This window comes from Penicillium coprophilum (assembly GCF_028826855.1).
Source record: "Penicillium coprophilum strain IBT 35676 chromosome Unknown utg000006l_segment0_segment0, whole genome shotgun sequence".
In the NCBI taxonomy this organism is placed as follows: domain Eukaryota; kingdom Fungi; phylum Ascomycota; class Eurotiomycetes; order Eurotiales; family Aspergillaceae; genus Penicillium; species Penicillium coprophilum.
Window position 1 is genome coordinate 158,787 of NW_026622725.1, and position 24,062 is coordinate 182,848.

At 49.0% G+C, this 24,062-nt stretch overlaps 10 protein-coding genes across 10 annotated transcripts; 3 read left to right on the top strand and 7 right to left on the bottom strand.

The window, feature by feature from the left end:
* Window positions 1–699: 699 nt before the first annotated feature.
* N7500_009075 (General substrate transporter) lies at window positions 700–2,400 on the top strand (the record flags this gene model as incomplete). Its single annotated transcript, XM_056680216.1, has 2 exons — window positions 700–1,051; window positions 1,106–2,400. The coding sequence occupies 2 exons, from the start codon at window positions 700–702 to the stop codon at window positions 2,398–2,400; spliced, it is 1,647 nt and encodes a 548-aa protein (XP_056527598.1).
* A 704-nt stretch (window positions 2,401–3,104) lies between these two features.
* N7500_009076 (putative integral membrane protein) lies at window positions 3,105–4,499 on the bottom strand (the record flags this gene model as incomplete). Its single annotated transcript, XM_056680217.1, has 5 exons — window positions 3,105–3,502; window positions 3,576–3,640; window positions 3,705–4,096; window positions 4,148–4,258; window positions 4,317–4,499. The coding sequence occupies 5 exons, from the start codon at window positions 4,497–4,499 to the stop codon at window positions 3,105–3,107; spliced, it is 1,149 nt and encodes a 382-aa protein (XP_056527599.1).
* Window positions 4,500–6,040: 1,541 nt separating this feature from the next.
* On the bottom strand, window positions 6,041–7,385 carry N7500_009077 (intradiol ring-cleavage dioxygenase; the record flags this gene model as incomplete). Its single annotated transcript, XM_056680218.1, has 3 exons — window positions 6,041–6,665; window positions 6,743–7,067; window positions 7,130–7,385. 3 exons carry the CDS (start codon window positions 7,383–7,385, stop codon window positions 6,041–6,043), a joined length of 1,206 nt encoding a protein of 401 aa, XP_056527600.1.
* A 1,058-nt stretch (window positions 7,386–8,443) lies between these two features.
* N7500_009078 (uncharacterized protein) lies at window positions 8,444–10,418 on the bottom strand (the record flags this gene model as incomplete). Its single annotated transcript, XM_056680219.1, has 5 exons — window positions 8,444–9,368; window positions 9,428–9,889; window positions 9,943–9,996; window positions 10,045–10,161; window positions 10,216–10,418. The coding sequence occupies 5 exons, from the start codon at window positions 10,416–10,418 to the stop codon at window positions 8,444–8,446; spliced, it is 1,761 nt and encodes a 586-aa protein (XP_056527601.1).
* Window positions 10,419–11,205: 787 nt separating this feature from the next.
* N7500_009079 (SDR family oxidoreductase) lies at window positions 11,206–12,006 on the top strand (the record flags this gene model as incomplete). The annotated part of the gene is made up of 1 exon (XM_056680220.1): window positions 11,206–12,006. The coding sequence occupies one exon, from the start codon at window positions 11,206–11,208 to the stop codon at window positions 12,004–12,006; it is 801 nt and encodes a 266-aa protein (XP_056527602.1).
* A 270-nt stretch (window positions 12,007–12,276) lies between these two features.
* N7500_009080 (uncharacterized protein) lies at window positions 12,277–13,212 on the bottom strand (the record flags this gene model as incomplete). The annotated part of the gene is made up of 3 exons (XM_056680221.1): window positions 12,277–12,645; window positions 12,705–13,054; window positions 13,104–13,212. 3 exons carry the CDS (start codon window positions 13,210–13,212, stop codon window positions 12,277–12,279), a joined length of 828 nt encoding a protein of 275 aa, XP_056527603.1.
* Window positions 13,213–13,850: 638 nt separating this feature from the next.
* On the bottom strand, window positions 13,851–15,499 carry N7500_009081 (putative MFS sugar transporter; the record flags this gene model as incomplete). Its single annotated transcript, XM_056680222.1, has 2 exons — window positions 13,851–15,202; window positions 15,295–15,499. The coding sequence occupies 2 exons, from the start codon at window positions 15,497–15,499 to the stop codon at window positions 13,851–13,853; spliced, it is 1,557 nt and encodes a 518-aa protein (XP_056527604.1).
* A 923-nt stretch (window positions 15,500–16,422) lies between these two features.
* Window positions 16,423–18,257, bottom strand: N7500_009082 (MFS transporter; the record flags this gene model as incomplete). Its single annotated transcript, XM_056680223.1, has 5 exons — window positions 16,423–16,560; window positions 16,619–16,732; window positions 16,801–17,550; window positions 17,625–17,987; window positions 18,045–18,257. The coding sequence occupies 5 exons, from the start codon at window positions 18,255–18,257 to the stop codon at window positions 16,423–16,425; spliced, it is 1,578 nt and encodes a 525-aa protein (XP_056527605.1).
* A 1,552-nt stretch (window positions 18,258–19,809) lies between these two features.
* On the top strand, window positions 19,810–22,070 carry N7500_009083 (uncharacterized protein; the record flags this gene model as incomplete). The annotated part of the gene is made up of 4 exons (XM_056680224.1): window positions 19,810–20,172; window positions 20,233–20,396; window positions 20,462–21,247; window positions 21,302–22,070. The coding sequence occupies 4 exons, from the start codon at window positions 19,810–19,812 to the stop codon at window positions 22,068–22,070; spliced, it is 2,082 nt and encodes a 693-aa protein (XP_056527606.1).
* Window positions 22,071–23,018: 948 nt separating this feature from the next.
* On the bottom strand, window positions 23,019–23,978 carry N7500_009084 (MBL fold metallo-hydrolase; the record flags this gene model as incomplete). Its single annotated transcript, XM_056680225.1, has 2 exons — window positions 23,019–23,397; window positions 23,452–23,978. The coding sequence occupies 2 exons, from the start codon at window positions 23,976–23,978 to the stop codon at window positions 23,019–23,021; spliced, it is 906 nt and encodes a 301-aa protein (XP_056527607.1).
* Between the last annotated feature and the right edge of the window lie 84 nt (window positions 23,979–24,062).

Consider the following 24,062-nt stretch of genomic DNA (forward strand, 5'->3'; position numbering starts at 1 on the left):
TCCAACGTCCGGAATCCGGGGAGGCTGGTACATTACCGATGGATGGGTTCAGGTCAACACCCCGGCCCGATACACCGTGGGAGAATATCCTCAAGGCACCTGACATGCTATTCTTCCAATGGGGGAAAAAGATTCGGCCGGGTTCTTAAATTTTTCTGTCAGGAATTCTTCCAAGCTGCAGGTTCGGCCATTTTGGCCGTTACAGGAAGGGAATAGCTTCATTTCCCACATTCCTGGGGCGTTAGCGCTAACGGGTTGTGTCCAATCACATCGCACTTTCGTCTTCCTCCCAACCTCGCTTCCCCAGACACTAACACCACTGGCGGCTGAATTGATCCTAAGATTTCCACCTGGCAATATTCCTATTGCCGATAGGTGCGAATTTTACACCATCACGTCCGACATTCCAGACTTGGTCTAGGCAAGTTGACCAGGATGTTGTACGACTCAGAGATGTCTCTCGACACTTTACCCAGAACAACAATTAGCCTGAATACCAGGTGGGCTGAGGACAGTCTGGGGATCAGGTGCCGGATTGGCCTTTTTTTCTCCACAACCCCGGATGCACACTAATGCAGATGTGGATCTTAGCTATTCAGATGTTGCGAGAATTCACGTATATAGACGACCATTCCCCCTGTCTGAGACTTGGTGGGATCTTGTATCACAATCATCAATCGCCATATCTCTATGTCCACTATGGCGTCCACAGTTGATACTGTACTTGCGGTGGAAAAGTCCGCCGCCAACCATGTCGAAGATACCCTGGGCCACGGCGCCATTCACGAAGCCAAACAGGCCAGCGACGATGAGCACTCACAGACGCTGATGCAGGCATTGCGTGAGAACCGCAAGGCCGTTATGTGGTCTGTTTTGATCTCCGCATGCATTATCATGGAGGGATACGATACCATCCTGATGGGCAACTTCTTTGCCTACCCCTCGTTCAACAAAAAGTATGGACAAGACTATGGTGGTGATATCGGATGGCAGGTGTCTGCACCTTGGCAGACAGGCCTGAGCATGGCCAGTACTGTTGGATGTATCTTCGGTGAGTTCTTCTGTTAATTGCCCACCCCACGACAAGCGCTGACATGATCAACAGGTGGTATCTTGAACGGATACATGGCGTCCAAGTACGGTTACCGAATTGTCATGATCGTCGCCCTTGCTGCTCTCACGGCCTTGATCTTCATCACATTCTTCGCCAACTCGGCAGCAGTTCTCCTGGTCGGCCAGATCCTTTGCGGACTCTCATGGGGTGTGTTCGCCACTGTTGGACCGGCCTACGCATCTGAAGTGTGCCCGACTGTGCTGCGCGGTTACCTCACCATCTACGTCAATTTGTGCTGGGCCATCGGCCAGCTGATCGCCTCCGGTGTCCTCTACGGACTCGTCGATCGAACTGACCAATGGGGCTACCGCATTCCCTTCGCTCTGCAGTGGATCTGGCCCGTTCCTTTGATTGTCATTTCTTGGCTCGCACCCGAGAGTCCCTGGTGGCTCGTCCGCAAGGATCGTTTGGAAGATGCGAAGCACAGCATCCGCCGACTTGGCGGTAGCAAGACCGAAGACCAGATCAACGGACAGCTTGCCATGATGGTGCACACGATCAAGCTAGAATCGGAGGTTGTAGCCGGCACCACCTACTACGAGTGCTTCAAGGGAGTTGACCTTCGTCGCACCGAGATCTGCTGCATGGCCTTTGTCGGTCAAATTTTGTCCGGTAGTACATTCGCCTACTCCCCTACCTATTTCTTCATTAATGCCGGTCTGGATGTGAACAACTCCTTCCAGCTTGGCGTCGGATGCACTGCCATTGCCTTCTGTGGAACCTGTTTCTCCTGGTGGCTGATCACCGGATTCGGCCGTCGCACACTTTACGTCTGGGGCCAGGGTATCCTCTGCGCAATCCTCTTCCTGATTGGCATTCTCGACGTGTCCTCAAAAGCAAACGGTATTAAGTGGGCGCAAGCAGGACTTTGCTTCGCATGGCTCTTAACCTACTCACTGACCGTTGGACCGATCGCATACGCTATTGTCTCAGAGACCTCATCCATGCGTCTGCGTCCGCTGACTGTCTGCGTTGCTCGCACAGCATACCAGATCATCAACGTCGTGTCACAAGTGCTGGAGCCATACTTCATGAACCCGACAGCGTGGAACGCCTCCGGCAAGACTGGATTCTTCTGGGGTGCCACCGCACTCTGTGCCTTTGTCTGGGCATTTTTCCGACTCCCTGAGGCGAAAGACCGCACCTACGCTGAGCTGGATGTCCTGTTTGTCCAGAAAGTCAGTGCGCGCAAGTTTTCGAAGACTGTTGTCGACGTCTATGCGGTTCACCCCCATGAGTCTCAGGAGGGCCTTGTGCGTGCAAAGACCGAGGAGTCTAAACAGTGAAATTAATAAATAGGAATATTACCCAGGCGGTTGTGTATGATGCCATGTGTGAATTGACTTAGCATGTTTCAGCAAATATTGAATATAATATCCCAGCGGACTTTCATTTCAAGACTCCTGAAAATTTTACAGAACTAGGTCTTTGATATTGCGGCTCTATGGAATATGCAATTGCCTGCATTAGCTTTGAGCCGGGGCGATGAAGCTTGTACATCGTAGGATCAGGATCGTCGGCAATATCAACAAATCTTGGCGACGTGGACCAGCTAGCCTAGGTAGTCCTTCGCGGCGACTAAAAATAGGCAGCGCAGGCGAAATCGTTTTCCTTTGCTTTCGCCACCTGTATTTAGCCAATGGAAATTCAGAGTCCCATCTCGGAGGGATTATTGACTTTGCCTTCGAGCTGAGAAATATCAGACATCCTACGGCAGGGGCAATATGGTGGTGTCAAGACCATCTCAGGACTAAATCCAAGTAACTTACCTTGCCTCATTTGCACTGCGTAAATATTAAATATCGTCTTGTTTAGATAGTGCGTCCGGGCGACTGTTGATTGCTCAACGGCTGAGCACACAGGCCATCCTTGTCCTCGTATAAGAAAACCATTCCGAGCGTAGTGTTGACTGAAGAGTCATAAATTTACATAAATTATTATAAACATTAATGATAGTTATGCATGGGCCTAGACTTTCAGGCCTGTCAAGTCATGAATTGCGCACAGACACGCGAACAGACCTCTCGACCTTCCACCCAGGAGCACCGAGGTCGCTTCTATACGGAGCTAAATCCTCTTCACTGGAACTAGGCGATTTCTGATGAGCACCGGAGATAGTTGTCGTAACGCCGTGGCATTCATCACTACTCCCTCTGCCCGTCCAGAGCTGGCGCCCGTCGTCAGGGGACATCTGCTTCGATGCCGTGGAGCGATGGAAGCCGCCGGCAACGTTGTTAGATAGTGGAAACGAGCTTGGTGTACGGCTTAGACCATTGGAGGAGCCGTCGCGGAGGAAGCGGACCAGGGGACGGAAGGTTGTTAGACAGCCTGCTGTGATGCCGATTCCCGCTTCGACGTTGGACCAGATAGAGATCTGGTAAGTAGCGTCTGTTTGTTGTTAGCGGATATGTCCGTATTGGAACGCAAGGCGTCGAAATCGGGGAAAATAGAGGATGCGCACATAGAAATTCTTTATCTTTGTAGTAGTGGACGAAAGGGATGCGAATAATAACTGCAGCACTCGCACTGCAGAGAGATATTAGTATTTGCCACCAAACGCGTTGAAGCCAAGTGCATCGGAACCACGAACATGCAGCCAATGCCCAAAATAGCGACCATAGCACCCTTCGTGCGGCGATTCATGCGTAAATTCCAGATCAAGGCTACCGGAAGCAATCCAATAGTCAAGTCTGTAATAGCGGCGCCGACACTATACAAGTAGGCGATACCGATGAGGGCATCTTTATCAATGCACGAGCCATGCGCGTTTGGCTGCGCATTATTCCAGAAATAGTCGACGGGAGTGCATTGGAATATAGTGAAGAAGAAAAAGACGATTCCCACGACAGCGGCGAGGGCCATAGCGGCGTAGAGGATATATGCGTGTACACGAGAGACGGTGATGCGGAGGAGGGCGATGATGATAGAGACTTTTGCGACGACGCAGGTCAATACGTAGAAGAGTTGGGCTATCCACCAGCACTATTAGACAGATGTGAGTTTGTTTTCGGGATGCTAGAGCTGGGATCGTACGAGCATTGCGCGGTGTAAGTCGTCTGGGTGTTGGGTGAAATAAGCCAATTTCCTCCCGAGTCCGTATTTACATCCAACAATTCCACAGATGGCGAAGACTGTGTTGAGGGCCTATAGGGAAAGGAGTATTAGATGTTGTTCGTGTAGTGGAAGGTGCAGGTTCACTCACCATGGCTATAACCATAGTACCATCATCCCACCCCCAAGCACGAACGACCTGTGTGCGAACGAAGCATCTTAAAATAACGCTCAGCAGTGAGATAGCGAAGAAGACAGAAGTAACGATCAAGATTGCCTTGTTTCGGCTGTCATCGAAGTCACCCGCCTCAGGTACGTCAATTTTAACATCCATAATGAACAAGCGGAGGGGATGGGCATTCCACCCGCAGTTATAGAAAGCAAAGATCAAAAGAGAAATCGACAGACAAGGTGGAAATTTCCCTCGTGGTTATATTTGAAGATCCCCGGCTATTCTAACTTCAATAGAATCTTGACATTGTTGGCTCTAGACCTCTAAGTTTTATACCAAAAGTCCCAAAGTGGGCGTCAGGCCTTGAAAATATGGGAGCCGCCCCCCCTGCAGACATGAATCATGAATAATATCTCGCATAGTGGGGGCATATGGGTATTGGATCTTCGGATCGAGACTATTTGCGACAGATCGGCAGACGAGATGACTCAAATGGGCCGACATGTTGGGGTTAGAGTACATAGCGGAGCAATTTTGCTTTCTTGAAATTTGAGTGACTCCAACCAGATATCTGATACTCACGGTTGCTCTCGAAAAAAGAAAAAGAGGAAGATTATGGGCAGATGGTGGCACAACGCGCATTGAGTTTTGCCATGCCGGCTCTCCTCCATTTCAGGACTCCGGCACCGCCCGCATAATAGTCGAATTGATGGAAGTGGTTTCAGGCGAACGGGCTAGTCAGCTCGGTCCTCGAATACGACAGTGTAGCGGGGACTCCGTCGAAAGTTCCAAGGTTATTGTTTTGGAGACCACGTTTTACCTTATTGATCCCGGCAACGTGAAGGGCCCGAGGCCCCCAGGCCCCGAGGTCCATGGGCCCAGATTCCACTTGGCCTCCAAACTCTTCGATGAACAATTATTGAGGGTTCTGAACATTCATTCCACCGTAATTCGGTTAAGCATGACTTAGGAAGGGTTGCCATATGCGACAGCGTCATTGAAGAGGCACTTGGTGGACTTTGGGGGAATTCTGCTGATTAATCTGTAGGGCTGGAATGCTAGAACCCTATCGACAAGCACGAGACGGGAGGCGATCGAGTCAACCGCGATGTCTACGCTGAATTAGGACAAACAGGGGAGAAAAATAGTCCGAAACATATAAAAAAGCTGGGCGCTCAGAACCCTCGATGCAAAAAGTTTGAACACTGGCGATTAGAGACTGGTAGCCAAGTCCGCACACCCTATACTGGAAAGATGTGCGCTTGACACGGCTAAAGATCTACTTAAGAGATGATTGACGCAACAAAAAAAAGAGGAAAACTTTGTAGCTCCAATTTTGATGCTTTTCCTCAGGAAAATCTCCAAAATTGGAGCATCCGTGCGTGGTCTATTCACACTAAGCCCGCCACAACCACAATCTGGCCCGTTCAGGGGTTAATCGTTCGTGTTCGGTGAACTTTCATCTAGCCCTAACTCACGTGCCAGAGTTTTGGTTACGTTATGCTCCTATAGATCAGTGGTCTTTCTTACGGGACAATTAGAAAGAGGGGCATGAAGCCGGTCAAGATGTGCCCAATAGCTTTGTATACAATGCTTGGGAAACGGATACATTGTCAGATTTTTCGTGGTGGGTTTTAGCTTTCCCCTAGAGGGAAAGCTTTACTGTCACATCCCCCAAGTTGGCTTCCTCCTTCGTTCATCCTTCAAGCAGAGGCACCGGATGAGGCAGATGGACTGGGCACAATACTACCGCTACCACTAGGAGCAGAACCAGGGGTACCGGAAGGAGCACCACCACCGCTACCACCACCGAACGAGCTATCAGTATTTTGGTAACCACCATCAGCATTGTGGAAAGCCGCAATACTGTAGTACGAGTCATCAGTGTAATCAGCGGTAGTGTTGATTCCAATCTGAATCCAAGCGAACAATCCATCATCCAAGCCCTCACCCAGGTAAATATACTCCGGGAAAGGATCGTATGCGCTATCAGCCTGCTCGATACTCCACATGTCCTCGGCGTTGGAGGTGACATCCTGCGTGTTGGTGTTGTAGGGGTATGTCTCTTCGACGGCAGTGCGAAGAACCTCGTTCCAGAAGAGCTGGCCAATGTGTGCGACGCTACCGGTGTCGGCTTTGAGGGTCTTGTTGGGCAGGAGGGTTGCGTTGAGGTGGGTGAGGAGGTGCGTGTGTGTTGCCCGGCCTTCGTAGTGGCCTGGGATGATGCTTTCGAAGGTTGCAACACCATCACGGTCGGTCTGCTGGATACCGCGCAGGTAGGTTGAGTCCCAGCCGTCTGCGGCGTAGTTTCCTGACTCTGAGATTCCACTGTTCATGGCAAGCATGATTAGATATAAGTTTGGTTTCAATGGGGAGGTTTGCCGCGACATCCATTCGGAACATACCTGTACACTCCAGTGGCGTTGGCTTGCCAAATATCGACCACTGCACCAGGCACAGGCTTGCAGGTGTTTACATCGATATACTGCACCTCAAGGAAAACATCCACACCATCCGAATACAGTTCCTCCTTGACATTCTGACGCACGACCTCACCCCAGACATAGTAGGGACCGTCAGTGATAGTGGGCGACAGAACGAAGCTAGTGTTGGCACCGAAGACGACTGACTCCGGAGTGGCAGGGCTGTAATCCAGTATGCCAGTCCGGTTGTGATCGATAGCCTCCCATTTCTCCAGAGCAGCAAGGTCGCGGCGCCATTTCTGGGGAACTTGATGCACGTTAGCGGATTTCTTATGGGTCATCTGAAATCTGATCAAGGACCTGACTTACCAGCAGTGATTCCGCGCTTCTGGCGGAGTGTCTGGACGGTACGCGAGCGACGGGCAATGCTACGTTTGCTCAACTCGCGGGCGTGCAAGGTGCTCTCGCAACCACCGAGCGATCGTTTAGCGTGGGCAGCCATGGCATCCCGGGTATGGATCTCACGCTTCACGACGTGAGGATCGTGCTTCTCTCCTGGGTGGGCGAGAGAAGGGGTTGCAAGACATGCAGCTACAATAGCGAGGAATTTGGACAGCTGGACCATTTTGAACAAGATACGATTGTACTGATTATTTCTGAAGGACTAGACTTCATGGCCGCAACGGTCTAGATTTATACCCCTTCGCGATACCTCGTCGTCTTCCGACGCGTGTCATTGTAAAAAGACACGGCATCTTGGAACAGTGGGATGAATAAATTTCCTGCATGATCAATGGCTTAGACCTGAATGGTGGTAAGTTCGGGTCATCTCCGGACGCAAGCTTGCTTGGCGCCGCGTCAACAGTCGATGAATGCTGCTCGTTGGCAATCTGCGCCCCATGAGCTTATTCAATTTAGGGAAAACCGTCCAGACTGGGCGAATAGGGATTCGTAGATTGAAAACAGATCCAATTAAAGCGTTTCCTAATATAGCCCTAGAGGACATCAGGATTGCGGCTCGAAGCTGCTGGCTGATTAAGCGGAGTAGCGACCCCGAGCCCTTCATCTGGAGAGACTTAGGCTGCAAAATAGGGGCAATATTTTGCTTGGAAACCTAAGCCGTGCTTAGGCCTGTTTAGGGAGATGCAGTACATCGTTTCGAAGGAAACTCTTCCCAGTACAAAACTTGAGGCGAGACTGCGCGCCGAGAAAATATCATCAACACAATGATTGCGTGCCTGGTCTTGGCGCAACGACGCCTGTGGGGCCAAGATGATGGTTTGTTCATGAAGATAGACCTTGAACCCTCAGTTGTGCCTAATATCTACTAACTACATGAGTTGCCGCAGTCACCCAGGTGCCAAATCTGAATGACGAACAGACCATGTGCCATTGGAGGCAACAGCATAGCTATATCTACTCATTCAGTCTACTTCTGGCATATGACGCATGCAAAAAGTGATACCTACCTACTCTGGTGGATTCTAGTGAGCGTACTGTCTGCTTTCATCTTGAATTATGCATTAATTGATTAAATACTTTGTGGGTCACTTGATAAATATCAACCGAACGACCAGCTGAAACAAGCCCACATATGGTACGTACACGGTGCACCTCCATGTTGTTGGTTCGGTTTCATCAGCAATTTGACACAGGACCATCAATTCCCAAAGAAGTGGTCTATCACACCGCCGTCTTTTCCGATGCTCGATCCTTCTCAGTGTCAGAACCAGGGTCAAACATGGCCTCACGCATGAATGGACTTCTCCGACGGATTTCTGGGCCCTTGAGTACTAGCACAACAGGAACAACCGATAAAGCAAGTCCGATAAAGCCGAGTAATGACCCAGCCCAGCCATAGCCCAGGTTCTGGAAAAGCTGGTAAGACGCAAGAGGCAAGAAGGCACCGAAAGTATTGCGTCCCAATGAGGCAGCCGACAACGCCGAAGCAGCATATTTCTCATATGCATCAGTCAAATAGTTGACCACAGCCATATAGATAGAGTAAATTCCCACACCAGTACAGCCAATTCCCAACGCCGGTACAATCCAAGTGATGGAACCATCGCCAACACTACCCCAGCCGTACCAGAAAAGTCCACCCGCAAACAACAGACTACCAGGTATAGAAGTGTACAACCGGGCCTCTGGGATAGATTTACCCGGACGCTCCTTATTTCGGCGCGCAGACCTGAGGTAAATCCAATCCTGGATAGGGTTCAAAACTGTGCCAATCACGGCACCGACCGAGATGGCTAGTTGCACTAGACCGGTCTGCATGGTAGTCCATCCGTAATTATGCGTAAACGTCTGGGCGACACTCGAGAAGAAGAGGAACAGAATTCCCCAGGCGAAGCTGACCCATAGAGTAAAGAAAATGACGACAGGCTCGGTAAGCAGCATTCGTGTAGGGCGCTCGAAAGAAATCTGAATTAATTTCCAGACGCTGGTGGTGTCCAAATCGGCCTCGGCGTAGATCGGGCGGCCGGTCTCGAGGCGGAGCTTCTTAGCACGTTTCTTCAAGATCACATCTGCACGGGTCTCGCGAAGAATCAACCAAAAGATTGGAATTAATCCTGCATTGTAAACGATCTGAATGACGAAGATCCTAAGAGTTTGTCAGTGATGTTCCATCTATCAATAGCAATATTCCAAACTAAAACTTACCATCTCCACGGGCTGCTTCGATGGATCTGTAGAATCGCTGAACCGATAAATGGACCCAAAGCGATTCCAACCACACTGGTAAATCCGAACAGAGACATAGGCAAGCTCCGAGCTTTGTCACCATACCAGACATCACTGATACTACCACCAACGATATTGATAGACACCGATGAGGCGCCACCACCAAAGAATCGAGTAACGACTAGCGTGGCAAAGTTTTTCGCAAAGGCCGAGGGAAACAGCGAGATGACTAGAATGAAATATGCAACAAAGTAGCCAGGCATACGTCCCGATGATTCGGTCATTGGAACAAAGATCATGGGCCAGAATGCAGCGCCCATATTCCAAGAGGTAGTGGCCCATGCAAGATTTGGAAATGGCACATTTTGCACATGGAAGCGCTCTGCCATGTAATCGTTACCAGCACCGTAGGATCCAGCCGGTAGGCCTGTCAAGATTGAACTGGAATGGGTTAGTATTATCCTAGCTAAATGGGAGAGATCGATGGTACTGACATGAAACAGATAGTCAGAGTGAGTATCCATTTATATGTCTTGCTCCAATTGAACCTATATTGTCAGTAAACTTCTCATACAGATTATTCGCTGGTGTCTTACGGATTATCCGGGTCGTCTGGGCCATTCCAGGTGTGTATTTCGATGTTTTCGTTGTCGCGCAAAGGGTGACGCCCGACATGACCGATATGACTGTCTCGATGGAAGAAAGAATGGAATCTATAACGTAGTTAGCTAAGTCACAACTACACCAAAAGGTCTTGTGGTGCCTACCTCGAGAAGAATGAATCTTTAAAGTTGTTGTGGTGTAAGGTGCTTGCTGTGGAGGATCGGTGTATCTTTCTATTATGTTCACCTTCTTGGACTGGCTGGGTCGGTGGGATTCCTTCAGACTGAGTAGAAGGGATTCCTTCAGATTGGGTAGCCGGAATCCCTCCAGGTTGAGTAGAGGGGATTCCTTCAGGCTGGCTTTCCATATTGACAATGAACTCAGAAAAATATGCTACATGCCCGTTCTGGAAGTGGCCGAGGGTCCCCTTTTGTTGGCATGGCTGAGTCGACGACTTTTATCGTGTCCGTCATGACTTTTTAGGGCTCCGACAAAGTCTCATGCACTTTGAGCTACAAAACCCCACGATACTACCTGGGAACTACCATGGATGACTACCTTACGGTTGATATGATTTCGAACCTTGGAAAGCAGTGAAGTTGCCGATTCTATACTGTTCCTTGGCGATCAAAAGAGTGGGTCCCTCGTGTAGAGGTCATAGCTTCAACAAGGAGAATACAGAACAGGTAATAATGAACCTTCTAGCATGGACTGGCGATTTCAAATAACCATTGCAAACATTTTCTTCTGTTCTGTAGAGTATCATCATTCAAGAGGAACTTGACCGAGGGGAGAGAGGAACAAGTCAAGGTCATGATGTCACTTTGCCCCGCCATCTCCACTAGCAGTCGATGTGATTCGACTCTATGACTGGACACGCCAAGTTGCCTAGAACAATCTGGGATGATCTGGCACTGAAAGCCACATAACCTGATCAAGCCGGCTGCAGTCTCTATCCGGATATCGGCCTTCCGTTGTCTGATGTCAGCGCAAAGATAACCCATGAAGTCATTGGAGGCGTGTGGACATATATAAGCCACCGTCACATCAGAACTACATTGCATATAATTCTCATCTATAAATCCTTCCACTATACCACTCTCCTCCAAACCACCCAAACCACCCAAAAAAACCCCACCCAAACAATCACAATCATGCCTATCCCTGTCCCCAAGGAAAACCGCCTCCTCGATCTCCTTAGCCTCAAGGGCAAGGTAGTCGTTGTAACCGGAGCTTCCGGACCCCGAGGCATGGGCATCGAAGCCGCCCGTGGCTGCGCTGAGATGGGCGCCGACTTGGCTATCACATACGCTTCCCGCCGCGAAGGTGCCGAGAAGAATGTCAAGGAACTTTCTGAAGAATACGGCGTGAAGGTCAAGGCCTACAAGTGTGACGTGGGCAACTGGGAGAGCGTGGAAACCCTCGTGAAGGATGTGCTCAAGGAATTCGGCAAGATTGACGCCTTCATTGCCAACGCCGGCCGCACAGCCGACAGCGGCATCCTTGACGGTTCCGTGGAGGACTGGAACGAAGTCATCAAGACCGATTTGACTGGTACTTTCCACTGCGCCAAGGCAGTTGGCCACCACTTCAAGGAGCGTGGAACCGGCAGCTTCGTCATTACCTCATCGATGTCCGGTCACATCGCCAACTTCCCCCAAGAACAGACCTCATACAACGTTGCTAAGGCTGGCACAATTCACCTTGCCCGCTCCCTGGCCAACGAATGGCGCGACTTTGCCCGCGTGAACAGCATCTCCCCTGGTTACATTGACACTGGGTTGTCTGATTTCGTTGCGAAGGATGTCCAGGACCTCTGGAACTCTATGATCCCCATGGGTCGCAATGGTGATGCCAAGGAACTTAAGGGTGCTTATGTTTACCTGGTCAGCGATGCTAGCACTTACATGACCGGTAACGATATGCTCATTGACGGTGGTTACACCGTGCGGTAAACCATTTTTTTTTGTATAATAGACGAATTACATGACCAAGTTACGATAATAAATTCAATTCTGAACATATCCGGGACTCGACTCTATTCCAACGACGGTGACAGCTTCCTGTCTAATGTATGATGTCATAGATCAATGGATCCAAAAGTGGATAATTTGACATGTTTGTCGCGTTTGCAAGATGTTTGTCTTCATTCCCAACTTGTTCCAAGATTCCCATCAAACAGATCGTATTACGAGTACTGGAAGTGACGAATATTCAAAAGTGTCTCACGCAGGACCCGCAATACTAGCTGTGATCGGAGCCTTCTCGACAAAAATGCCGGACCAAAACCAATCCTCTGCAGCCGCATCCGAGCCCCCATTATCGAGCCGTAGCTCGCCGACATGCCAATCCGCGGAGTTTGTCGAAGTCGACGCGCTGACAGCGGGCACAACCTCCGTTAGGTCATCGGCCCCATTGGATGCCCACAATCCGACAGTTTTCGCGTCGAAATCAATGTCATAGGCGAAATTATACCACTTCCCTGCTTCCAAATCAGTTTCCCAATGCGAGACTCCGCCAACGCACCAGCGGAGGGTGTTGTCATCGCCCGAGGTTCCACTTATGGCGCCGTATTTGAGCTCTGTGAAATGGCTCTGTGGTGGACATGTTAAACATTGGTTTCGTCGATATATTTGGAATGGGGGATTGCTACCTCAAAGAACCCGATCTGGTGCTCGAATCCTGGATTTGGAGCATTTGTGTCTTCTGTCTTCAGCGAGAAATGGTAGAACAAATGTCCGCTTCCCAGATCTGCCTTGGTCTGGGGGATGATCTCGGATCGTTCCATCGTTTGTCCATTCCAGAACGACGTGCCGTCCTGATTGTCATCAGCTTCTGGGTCACTTAGGCTTGAAATATGACCTACAATTGTGATCCGGATTCCCTGCTCATCACTGGTACCAGCCGGGTTCTTGTGATCAGGTGAGAGACCCAGGTACTTGTCCGTGGGTGCAGTCCCGTGAATGTACCATTGCCAAGCGCCGACTTGGTTGGACCACGACCCTTCTTGTCTGTTAGTGTTAATCAACATCGGCTCCCGAGAATCCCTTACATTCGTCGAAGTCAGCAACGGTCGCGGAGGCATCGAATAAACCGCTCCATAAAACTTCACCCGCTTCAGCCACTATGGGGAGGGCGACAAGCCATGAAAGAGATCGCATTTTGGTCGGGTGATTGTAGTCTGCGTTGAATATGTTGATTCAGAAGTGAGAGAAGGTTGCCTCCAACCAAGGATGACTCCATTGCGAAGGCTATTATATATCCATGCCCCAGGCGAGACCGCCGGATATAACACGGGGACTGTGGAGAACATGAAACTCGGGTTGTTTGAAGTAATCCGTTGGCAGTCGGCGGTATTTTCTTTGGATATCACACGAACAAGAATCAAGTGCGCCTCCCCGATGGTAATCCCGCTACCAATAGAGTAAACACCACAACGCCAGCGCATTGACTGCATTTTCTGCACGATTATACCCCGGATTGGCGCAATTGGCATCCCCAAGTGATCGACGGGCGCCTCTCTAAATTGATCACGGATATAAAGATGCTTACGATGAAACTCTGCAGCATAGCCTGAAACGGTGCTAAATACAGATAAGTGAGACCGCATCATCGGACCGATATCCCGCCAATCGACTGATTTACCTCAGCAGAGTGAATTGAACAATAAAATTGACCTGTCAAAATCATGCTTCTGAAAAATTCAAGATGACCGGTCGCTCAAGAGACACGGTCGGAAATCCTATGTATTTATCCCGACAAACCAGCGGGACCCTCGTTTCATAACTTCGTCAATGCTTTACACCTTTGTCTTCTCAGGCACGGCATCATCGCCACTTCCAACCTCCTTGGCATCCAAGCCATGCGCCTCGGCAACATGCATGCGGGGAAGTGAGCGAGCAATGCGGGGCGGATCGAAGATACTACGCGACTGCAAGAAGATCTCATCAATCTCCTCGAGGGTGCGTCCATTAGTCTCCGGGAAGAGGAAGTAGACCGTGGGCACGATAGCGGCGTTAAGTACGGCGAAGATAATATAATACTGCCAGTCTATGGTAGCGAAGCCAATGGGCGTCACCTCGGCGAGGAGGAAGTTGAACGTCCACACGGCTGCAGCGGAGACGGCGTTGATAGAAGCTCGGCACTGGAGGGGCGCCACCTCTGTAGCGTATAGGAATGTCAAGCCGGAGTAGCCGACTGTGAAGATGAACACGAAGACGAAAAGGAACACCACAGCGCAGACCAAGCTACCTGTGTTATCGTGGACAGAAGTGGTGCCAGCTAGGATTGCCATTGAGACTGCCATCCCGGCGGCACTCCACAACATGAGCACGCGACGACCCAGCCGGTCAATAGTGAAATAGGCCAATAGACCGCCTAGCGGCTGTGATAGACACATCGCAGCAGCGAGGATACGAGATTGGATGGGATTGAGCTTCAGATATTGTTCGAAGATCGTCGTCGCATAGATGGTGATCAGATTGATTCCACACATCTGCTGGAACATCTGACCCATACAGGCAAGAACAGTGCGATGGAAGAGTCGCTGCTCGCCCATCGTCAGCATATCCTTCCACGACCCCGTTCCGGAGAGTGCCAAGGAAGTTTCGATATCGCGAATCTCAAGAGTGATTTGTTCTGACTGAGGATCAACATCATCCAGAACTGCCATGATCTCCCGTGCCTCCTCAATCCGACCTCTTTTTACCAGCCACCGGGGCGATTCAGGAAAAAACATCACAAAGCCCATGACTATGAGCGAAAGGAGGACCTGGAAGACCAAAGGGAAACGCCAAGAAACCGAGTTGGTCTTAACGAAGAAGAATCCAAAGTCTACCCAAAGAGAGAACGCGATACCGGCACCAATGAAGATCCCGTCTGTTACTACGTGCGCACCACGCTTGTCAGGCTTTGAGATTTCAGCCTGCCAGACGGGCACTGTAGCAACGTAACCGCCGGTGCCGTATCCCAGAATGAGTCGCGCGACGATAAATTGTGCAAGGGAGAATGATGTTGCCATCAAAATAGCACCAATCATCGAAATGAAGGAGGTGATCAGGATGACCTTGCGGCGGCCGAGTCTGTCACCAAATTGGATACATGATAACGAACCAAATATTCCACCGACGGTATACAGTGCGACTACCGTGCCTGCAGGAGTATAGCATGAGAATTGAACCAAGCAGTGGCAGTATCAAGTAGTTGTGATTGATTTCCATCCGGGGTGTGGTGATCGAGCTTACCTTGAATAGTCGAGTTATACGTTTTCTCTGCATCGCTTGCAGTGAGAGTATTCATTTGTGGGAAGGTCTCAACGAAGGACTCCAGGGTCAACAGACCTCCCATTATACCTTGATTGTATCCATAAGTCACAAAGGCTGGACACACAACCAACCACATGATAGCCCTGTTCAGCGACGGCCCACGGAGGCCAAAATACGGCGCCATTGTGCAATATCGAAGACGAATTGACGATCTAGGGTTCGGAATCGTACCACCAATTGCCCCGCCAGTGCGTCGATATGAGGTTGGATAGAAACATCATATATACACGCAATTAGTTGTTGGACGGCGAACGCCGCCCACCGGACGATCTTGATAGTGGAACCGAGGAGTACGTGGGGCGGCGTAGCCCGGAGCGATGAAGCGCAGATCCAATTGGCGACTAAGGCTTCACGACGAGTGGAGCAAGCATGCTCAATATGCCCGAGAGCCATCGAATAGCAAGATGGTATTAGGTAAAAAAGTCTTGGTTGCTTGGTTTCCCCAGATTCCTTTCTCGTGGGACGGGATGATGGGTGATTCAGATCACATGGATTACCCCAGGAAGCTTGGTTGAAGCCTTGGGATCATACTTAAAAGCCGGGGTAAAACTCGCTGTGTCGCCGGATTGGCTACAGCTTGCAGCATGCATGTCTCTCTTTTATACACGACGGTCTGCTCCACATCGGACCTGGCCGATGGAGGTTTCTGCAACCATTCTTGCCTCGGGCCATGATAACGCAAAGTGAGTGTCATGCTTATTTGTCTTTTGAGGCATATTCCAATACGTCGCCGAGAGCTAATATGCCCGCTCTATACTTGTGGTGACCGCGATTGCAAAGGGAATTGACACACCCTCACCAGATAGCAAAGGAGTGATTGATAACTTCCCAGATCCGGGTCTAGAGGGCGGGGATTATTGTACAATCCCCATTGATCAATAGGACTCTCCATATGATCATACGTACTACGTCAGATCCATACCAACATACTATGTTGTATACTGGTCATGGTCGCGCAAATCACCATATAACGCTATATAGGATGAAATTATAGCCTGATTCTACTTTACCTCTATTCTATGGGTTATGAACATCAGACAACCTCTTTCAGTCTTCTTTCACACTAAACCTACTCCATGAGCGTATCTTCGGTCCATATATGAAGAATACGATCGGTACAGGGAACAACGCGACAGTAAGACAACCCAGCAAAGTCATCGCCCAAGGAACGCCCAGGTTGTGAAACTAATTTGCATTGCGATCAGCCCAATTCTCGGAGAACCAGAACACGGAAATATCCTACCATTGGCGATGCGAACATCGGAAATCCAGCAGCCAGCCATGAACGGAAGAGGGAGTTTGCTGCCATGGCAGAATTGGCATACATGGGGTACACATCAACGATATAGTTAATTCCCTAAAGACCACGATTAGTGCTTTTCTTATGGTGGCTTGGATATTCCACCAATCGGTGATGAGTAATACCTGCAAGAAGATCAACAGCACCCCACAACCTAATATTCCACCAGATACAGCCTGTGGAACCCAGGTGATATGGGAATTTGACGTCCAGCCAAACCAAAACATGCCCGCGGGCAACAAAATGCCTCCGATCATCATAGGAATCAACCGCTCCTCTGGTTGAACGCGACCATTGCGTTCTACGAACGATCGATACCGCGTCAATGAAAAGGCAATGATAATCAAACAAGCGCAAAAGACTCCACAAATGACGGCGACAAATGGCAATGCCCCAACACCATCATTCCACCCACGTTCTTCTTGGAAAGAGATCGGGTAGGCGACGAAACAAATGTACAGAAACCCATAGATAAAACCCACGTACAAGGTGATAAGCAGGAGAATGGGTTCCTGCACGAGCATTTGAAAAGGACGCAGCAGGTATCGTACCGCAATATCTCGAGGCCTCACCACCTTCTCTTCTGCTTTTGCATGCAGAGCCCAATTCTTAGTCTCGGTGCGCAATCGCCGAGCACGTTTCTTGAGCAAGGTCCCCTCGAACGTTTCGGGGATTACTAAGATCCCAATGGCCGAGATAGCAAATGCCCAAATCGCTGTAATGTACTCCGTCCAGCGCCAGCCTAGGTAGGAGATTGTCACGAATCCGCCAACGACTGGCCCAGCGACGGGGCCGATGAAGGTTGCCGCGGCGAAGATGGCCATTGCAATTCCTCGATCTACGGGTCCGAACATATCGGCCAAGATACCGGATACCTAAAAAGAGAACGAATATCAGTCAGCAAAAGTCGATCATGATCAGTAAGTCTCACATAATGTCAGAAACTCACAATGGCAAGAGGTGCGCTGGCAAAGACTCCGCCCAGGAAACGACAGATGAAGATAGTCTGTAAGTTCTGGGCCACCGCGACGGGGATCTGGAAGATTGCGAAAACAAACATCCCCAGGAACATCGGTCGCTTCCGGCCGTATAGCTCAGACAGTGGACCAAATATAATAGGACCAAAGGCGAAACCGAGCACGAACAAACTGACACCTAATATCATGACTTCTGGGGAGACGTTGAACTCTTTCGCTGTCTGTTTTGTTGCTGTGCTGAAAACTGAAGATGCAAAGGTGACGCAGACTGTCATTAATGATAGCATTATGGTGATCACCCACTTCCTCCATGTAGGGAAATTCTTGGGCATCTCCTAGAATCGCATCAGAGGAGCTGTACATACTCGATGGGATGAATTCGAATGCTATACCGGATCATCTGGCCCGTCCCAGGCTACCAGTATGTCTGACTCGTGTTGAGGCTGACCGGATTTCTTTTCTCCGGAACCCCCATTGCTTTCTAACACATCGACAACATCGTATCTGTCGCCATCGTCAAGCATAGTCTGCAAGCTGGTGGAACCATGCGATGATTGCAGGATGCTATTGCGGGATAATGAAGTTTGAATCTCTTTGTTGGCCATCGCGAAGACAGCTTGAAGCGCGTTCAACCGAGATCAACGGTCAAAGGCGGGCGATTCGTGGTGATGTAGTCACGGCGAACATTGGGCGGGAGGTTAATGTAACCCCGTCGAGGTATTTGTCACGATCACCGCAGGAGATATACTCCGCAGAACCAGGTTATCCAAACACATCTTTGGTTCCTTCTTTGCCGTGGTTTGTGATGTTGCAAGACGTCATGGTATTCACCATGGATCTATCGGCGAGTGGCTTAGTCATGCCTAATACTAGTTAGGTACCTGTGGACCTGCCTAGGTACAGCGACAATTTTTTAGTGATTGAAGAGAATTTCGAGTACTCAAAAAGGTTCGTAGTTCAATATTGAAACAATCTTGTGAAATGGTGGGTATGGAACAAAACATATGATTTACCTGACCAGGGCGTCCAACATAACGTGCACCTATTTGAAAGATATATTGCTGAACTTTGAAATATATATCTTCCTTCTCCATTTACTGAAATCTTTAGAGAGTATATACAAACACACAAAAACCAATAGACTTATAGACAAACGTTGTTGTAATATCCAATTGTAATTTATCGCATTTACTATTTATACCGGACTGCGCAGCTGGCTTGTGAAATACGTTATATCGAGATTCATCCACAAGGCCAAGCCAGCACTAATGCAAACCCAATATAAGTGAGATTATGTACTATCAGGTTACATGTGGGAATGGGAGATAGAGGGTCAGTAGTGATATGACAGTGATACGGTAGTGAGGTTATGGTGAGAACCGTCTTAGAGCCGCGCGACTGGGAGCCAAGGCACGTGCGCCATACAGCATACAAAATAGGCAGGGTAAGAAGCAGGACGGGAACTCCCCTGTCAAGCCAGCTCAGTCCTACTGGCCGCGTTACTTGGGCTAGCCTCTTTGATACCCGCAGGGCTGTGGTGTATCGAGCGGCCGATCGCTACATAGCCACTTTGCTAAGTAACTGTACGTACCTCCGTCTACGAAGTAGTTACAACATATATTGGGTCAGAGGCCTAAGCCTGAGATATTTTGACAGAGCACGGTGTACCCTATGGTTATATGTATTTCTTCTGACGGAGGTTAAACTCATTATTGAAATTGAAGTTCAATCAGAAGGAGATTAAGATTGTTATTTTGTGGTAGAGAAATCGCACACTTTGGGTGGCCCCTCAAGCATGTAGGCTATTTTTGGAAGGAGACCGGTCCCCTGAATCCTGATGCAATGCAGATCGCGCACGTCGATTTCAATTACAGTACGGAGTACGAGTAGTCTTTGAAATGCCGACAGTCGGTCAAATACATATGTGATACACACCTTTAATGAACGACAGTCAAGTATTGGTATCCATACTACTGATAAAGAAAACAAGGTGGAGTACAATGTACTCCGTACGTCAATGCGCATTTTGACATTACGAGGCCTTTTCACCCGGGTTGTCTTGGCAGGGTCCTCGTATCTCAGCCTCCATGTACTCCGTACGTTATGATGCATAAAAGGTTCGCTGGTCTTCTACAGACCAACACTTGAAAATCTATCATGGCACAGGAATCCGATTCTATGGAGCTACAACCTTTATCGCAGCCGGACAGTGAAGCACTCATCCCGGACAAGCTCACGACTCGGTCGGAGTTACCATCAAGGTGGAAGTGCCGATTTCTTGGCAAAAAACCGACCGAAAATTGGAAAAAAACGCTTTATATAGGGTCCACCTTAACCTTCGTGGTGTTGGTGTTCAATGTCGGCTTCGTACTTTGGGCGGTCAAGCATAATGGGCTGCACGGTGGTCAAGCCGTTCTCTTCATTGGGAACTGCAAGAAATCAAAAAGGATCAGTACAGTGTTTCACTTGGTGATCAATGTTCTGGGAACTCTTCTGTTAGGTGCAAGTAACTACGGCATGGTCAGTCACTGAACCATTAGTGCTTAGGAAATCTTGGGGCTAACGGGTCTACGAGTCTAGCAATGCCTCTGTGCCCCAACCAGAGGGGATATTGATCGTGCACACTCTAGGGGAAAGTGGCTAGATGTTGGTGTGCAAAGTATGCGGAATCTTTGGCATATTCCCCGTATCAAGCTCTTTCTTTGGATCTGCCTGGCATTTTCATCGCTCCCTCTCCACCTCATGTAAGTCTCTGATGGTTTTCGCAATGTCCCAAGTGGACCTAATATCCGATCTCTCTGAGTCCCAGATATAACTCTACCATATTCCAGACCCTCTCAGTCTACAACTACCGAATATTTGTGGGAAGCAAGCCATTTTCCAGCTTCAGTTTGGACAATGTGACGCTCCCTGATCAAAAAACCCCTGATACGACATTCTCAAGACTTCTAGAGAAGGACAGAAATGGGAAGCTTGAACGCCTAAACAATAGTGACTGTATCTCCCAATACGCAAGGGGGTTTCAGACAAATTATGCCAGCTTGCTCGTTGTTACGGATGATTATAATTCAACTGTTCAAGACTTCGGCTCCATCGGGCAATTGTCTAAAGACCCAAGTGACCCCTACAGCTGGATATGCTCTGCCATTTATTCACCGGGACAATTCTGCACGAGCATGGTATCGGGGCTGCTTGCAGACCCAGACAACTGGCCAGTACAAGGAATGATTGCAGACGAGGTAGGCTACGAAGTGTACGCAGATTTCAAAGTGAATTACTGCCTAAGTGAAAGCGTCCCGGAAAGATGTACCGTAGAGTACAGCCTTTCATTGGTTATTGTGGTCATTCTTTCCAACATCATCAAAATGGTTATCTTATGTTGGATTACTATCACCATGGCCGAGTGTCCAATTTTGACCACAGGGGATGCCATTTCTTCTTTCATCGAGATACCCGATCATACGACAAGAAGACAGTGCCTACTATCGCGTGACATGGTAATCAAGCCGGTCAATGAGAACATGAGATTTGATGCCAAGCCAAGACGATGGGGATCGTCCGTGTCTCGTCGCCGATGGGTAATTTGTCTCTTATCGTATGTGAGTCCGCCAAAGCCCCCTTGATTCTTCGACCTGACCCTCCAACCTAGATACTTCATTTCCATACTCGTCTGCATTTCACTGCTCATAATAGGAGTGTTAGCAGGAGGTGGCGCGCCCTGGGCCGTTGGTCTCGGAGAGCCGAACATCACAACCATGATAGCCGGCTTACCTTCCTCCCTGTTGGCTAACACTATCATCGCTAATTTGCCCCAGGCAGTGTTCTCTGTATTGTACTTTTCATCTAATGCCATATATACCATAATGGCGCTCACCAATGAATGGAGCTACCACGCCTACAAACGAAAGGGTCTTCGGGTTTCCACCCTTCCCCAGGGCTCTCAGCGAAGCACATACTTCCTCTCCCTTCCATACCGATATTCACTTCCCCTCCTGGTGTTTTCGGGCATTTTACACTGGCTTATGTCCCAGAGTATCTATTTGCTCAGCACCAGATCCTACGGGACTGCGCTGACTCGGGAGCCCGAGGGCGATACTTTTACCTGTGGATATTCTCCATCTGCAATTATCAGCACTATATCCGTCGGGGTCTTTATGCTGACTTGTCTTGTCGCGATTGCATTCAAACGGTTGAAGTCTGGTATGCCAGTTGCGGGGAGTTGTAGTTTGGCGATTGCTGCTGCTTGTCATCCTTCTTTGGCTGATGGGGAAGAGAGTGAAATGGAGGGAATGGCTAGGACTGATGGTACACTTCCGTTGAAATGGGGGGTTGAAAAATCCGAAGGTGATGGGATAGGACATTGCTCACTCTCTAGTGAACAAGTGGAGCTTCCGTTGGATGGCAGGGTTTATAAATGAATGCTGAATATCAGGCAGGGCGTGCGATTGTTGGAAAGCTGCCTGAATTGATTTAGTACTACTACTTGGTGATACTCAGAGATCCTCCTTGTAATTATCCTATAATCCACTGCGTAGATTTTATCTTCTTCATAATCTGCTTTGCAAAGACGGATAATATCATCCTCCAGCCCTGAGGCGGGGCGCAGCTCGACCATACGAATCATTGGACTGAGTAATACAGTTATGCGGTAGACTCTGTTCCATGCGTGGCCAACGTTCTTGCTTTGGGAGGCGATGGCAAGTTAGTTAACAGACTCAAGCCTAAGGTGCAGTAAGATTCCTATATCCTTAAGCGAGCCGCAAGATTGAAAGTAATCATGCAAGATAGAAGAAGTTATTGAGAGCTTGGATACGCACGCAATCCGGAATATTTACTCGAGTCCTTCTACGTATGTGTGCGGTCATAATCCTGCGAGTATTTCACTTTTAGTACCCACGAAGATGCGATCTGAGTCACTTATCCGCAGGTCAATATAAAGTACTGCAATTAACGTGGTAGTCGCTGCTCTTCGTGATGGTATTATATAGACGAAAATTCTCCCGATCTTGTCCTCTGCTGCTGAGTGAATGTAACGAGAGTCCAACCAGGAATTGTGAAGCGCCGGTTGATTTGAGAAAGCCAGGCAAATTGGGGGATGATTAAGATATCCATGGATGATCTAGATAAAGCACATTGAGCAGCCTGAGAAATAACTGTGGCCAGTGGCAGGCCAGCATTCCTCCCATTTTCATAATGCGATACTTTCACACTTGTTTCACCGAAGAAACAGGCCTTGTTTTATTGCTCTTTGATCTCCCATAGATCCAATCACTCTCTACACAGTGGGATCTCAGAAAAGGAAATATAGAGCTGTTATCCTGGTGTGATTATAAGCCTATGCAAAGCGGAATATACAGAACCATGCATTAAAACAAATAGCCATTCAGTCCCTCGACTGTCCTCTTATCTGCTGCATGATGTCTATTCTCCTCCCAGGGCTGTCCCCCTTCTCCAAATTGATTGGACAGGTGGCCTAGGAAGAACTCCAAGTTTTTCTTACATTGTGGGAAAGCATTCTGGAAGTTATCATACAATTCCCGAACTTGTGGCTTGGTAGAAGCGTATATCACCTTCTCGCCGAGCAAATCCAGGTATTTCCTGGTGTGGAAGATATCAGCCTTGGTGTCCAGCGGCCATCCTGATTCCATGTGGCCTGGAATAAGCTTGACCGGCTCTAGGGCCGAGATAAGATCTACTGTTTTAGTCCACGCTTGAAGTAGAGCCGGAGTTTCAATTTCTTCGACCCTAATTTTAGTTCATTAGTATTACTAGAATGCGAGAGTTTTACAAAGTGCATACCAGAGATGTGTGCTTCTCCCGAAGATTGCATCGCCACAAATAACCGTCCTCTCGGTTGGCATCCAGAAAATGGTATGATCGACTGAGTCACCCTGGAGTGGGCCAAGAAGTATCACCGGACTCTCAAGGTTGTCCTGTAACAGAAAGAAACTGAAGTTAAACTCTTCCGGCTTCCTGGGCGCTTTGTGAATATTCCCCGGGCCAAAGATGGTGGGCCAGTATTTCACCTTGTCGTCATACTCGCGATTGATGCCTGCGAGCACATATGGTGCGGCATAAAACTTGGCGGAGGGGAAGGCGTCGAGGATGGTGTTTGCCGAAAAGAAATGGTCAGGGTGGTGGTGCGTTACAAAAACAGCTTTGAGGTTGTTCTTGGTCATGGCTTTGACCCAACCAACAACAGATTCAGCATCGGGAATCAGGAAGGGAGGGTCGACCAAGATGGCCTCCGTCGCACCCACAATCAGGGTGGTGATGCTGGAGAGGCCTTTGGCCGAACAGGAATGGTGGTGGGTTTCAAGAGGCATCCTGGGTTAGTAGTGAGGTCTCCCGTTATAATTCTGTTTACGGGTAATAGAACTAGACTACCAGCAGATATAAAAGGCTTCAGA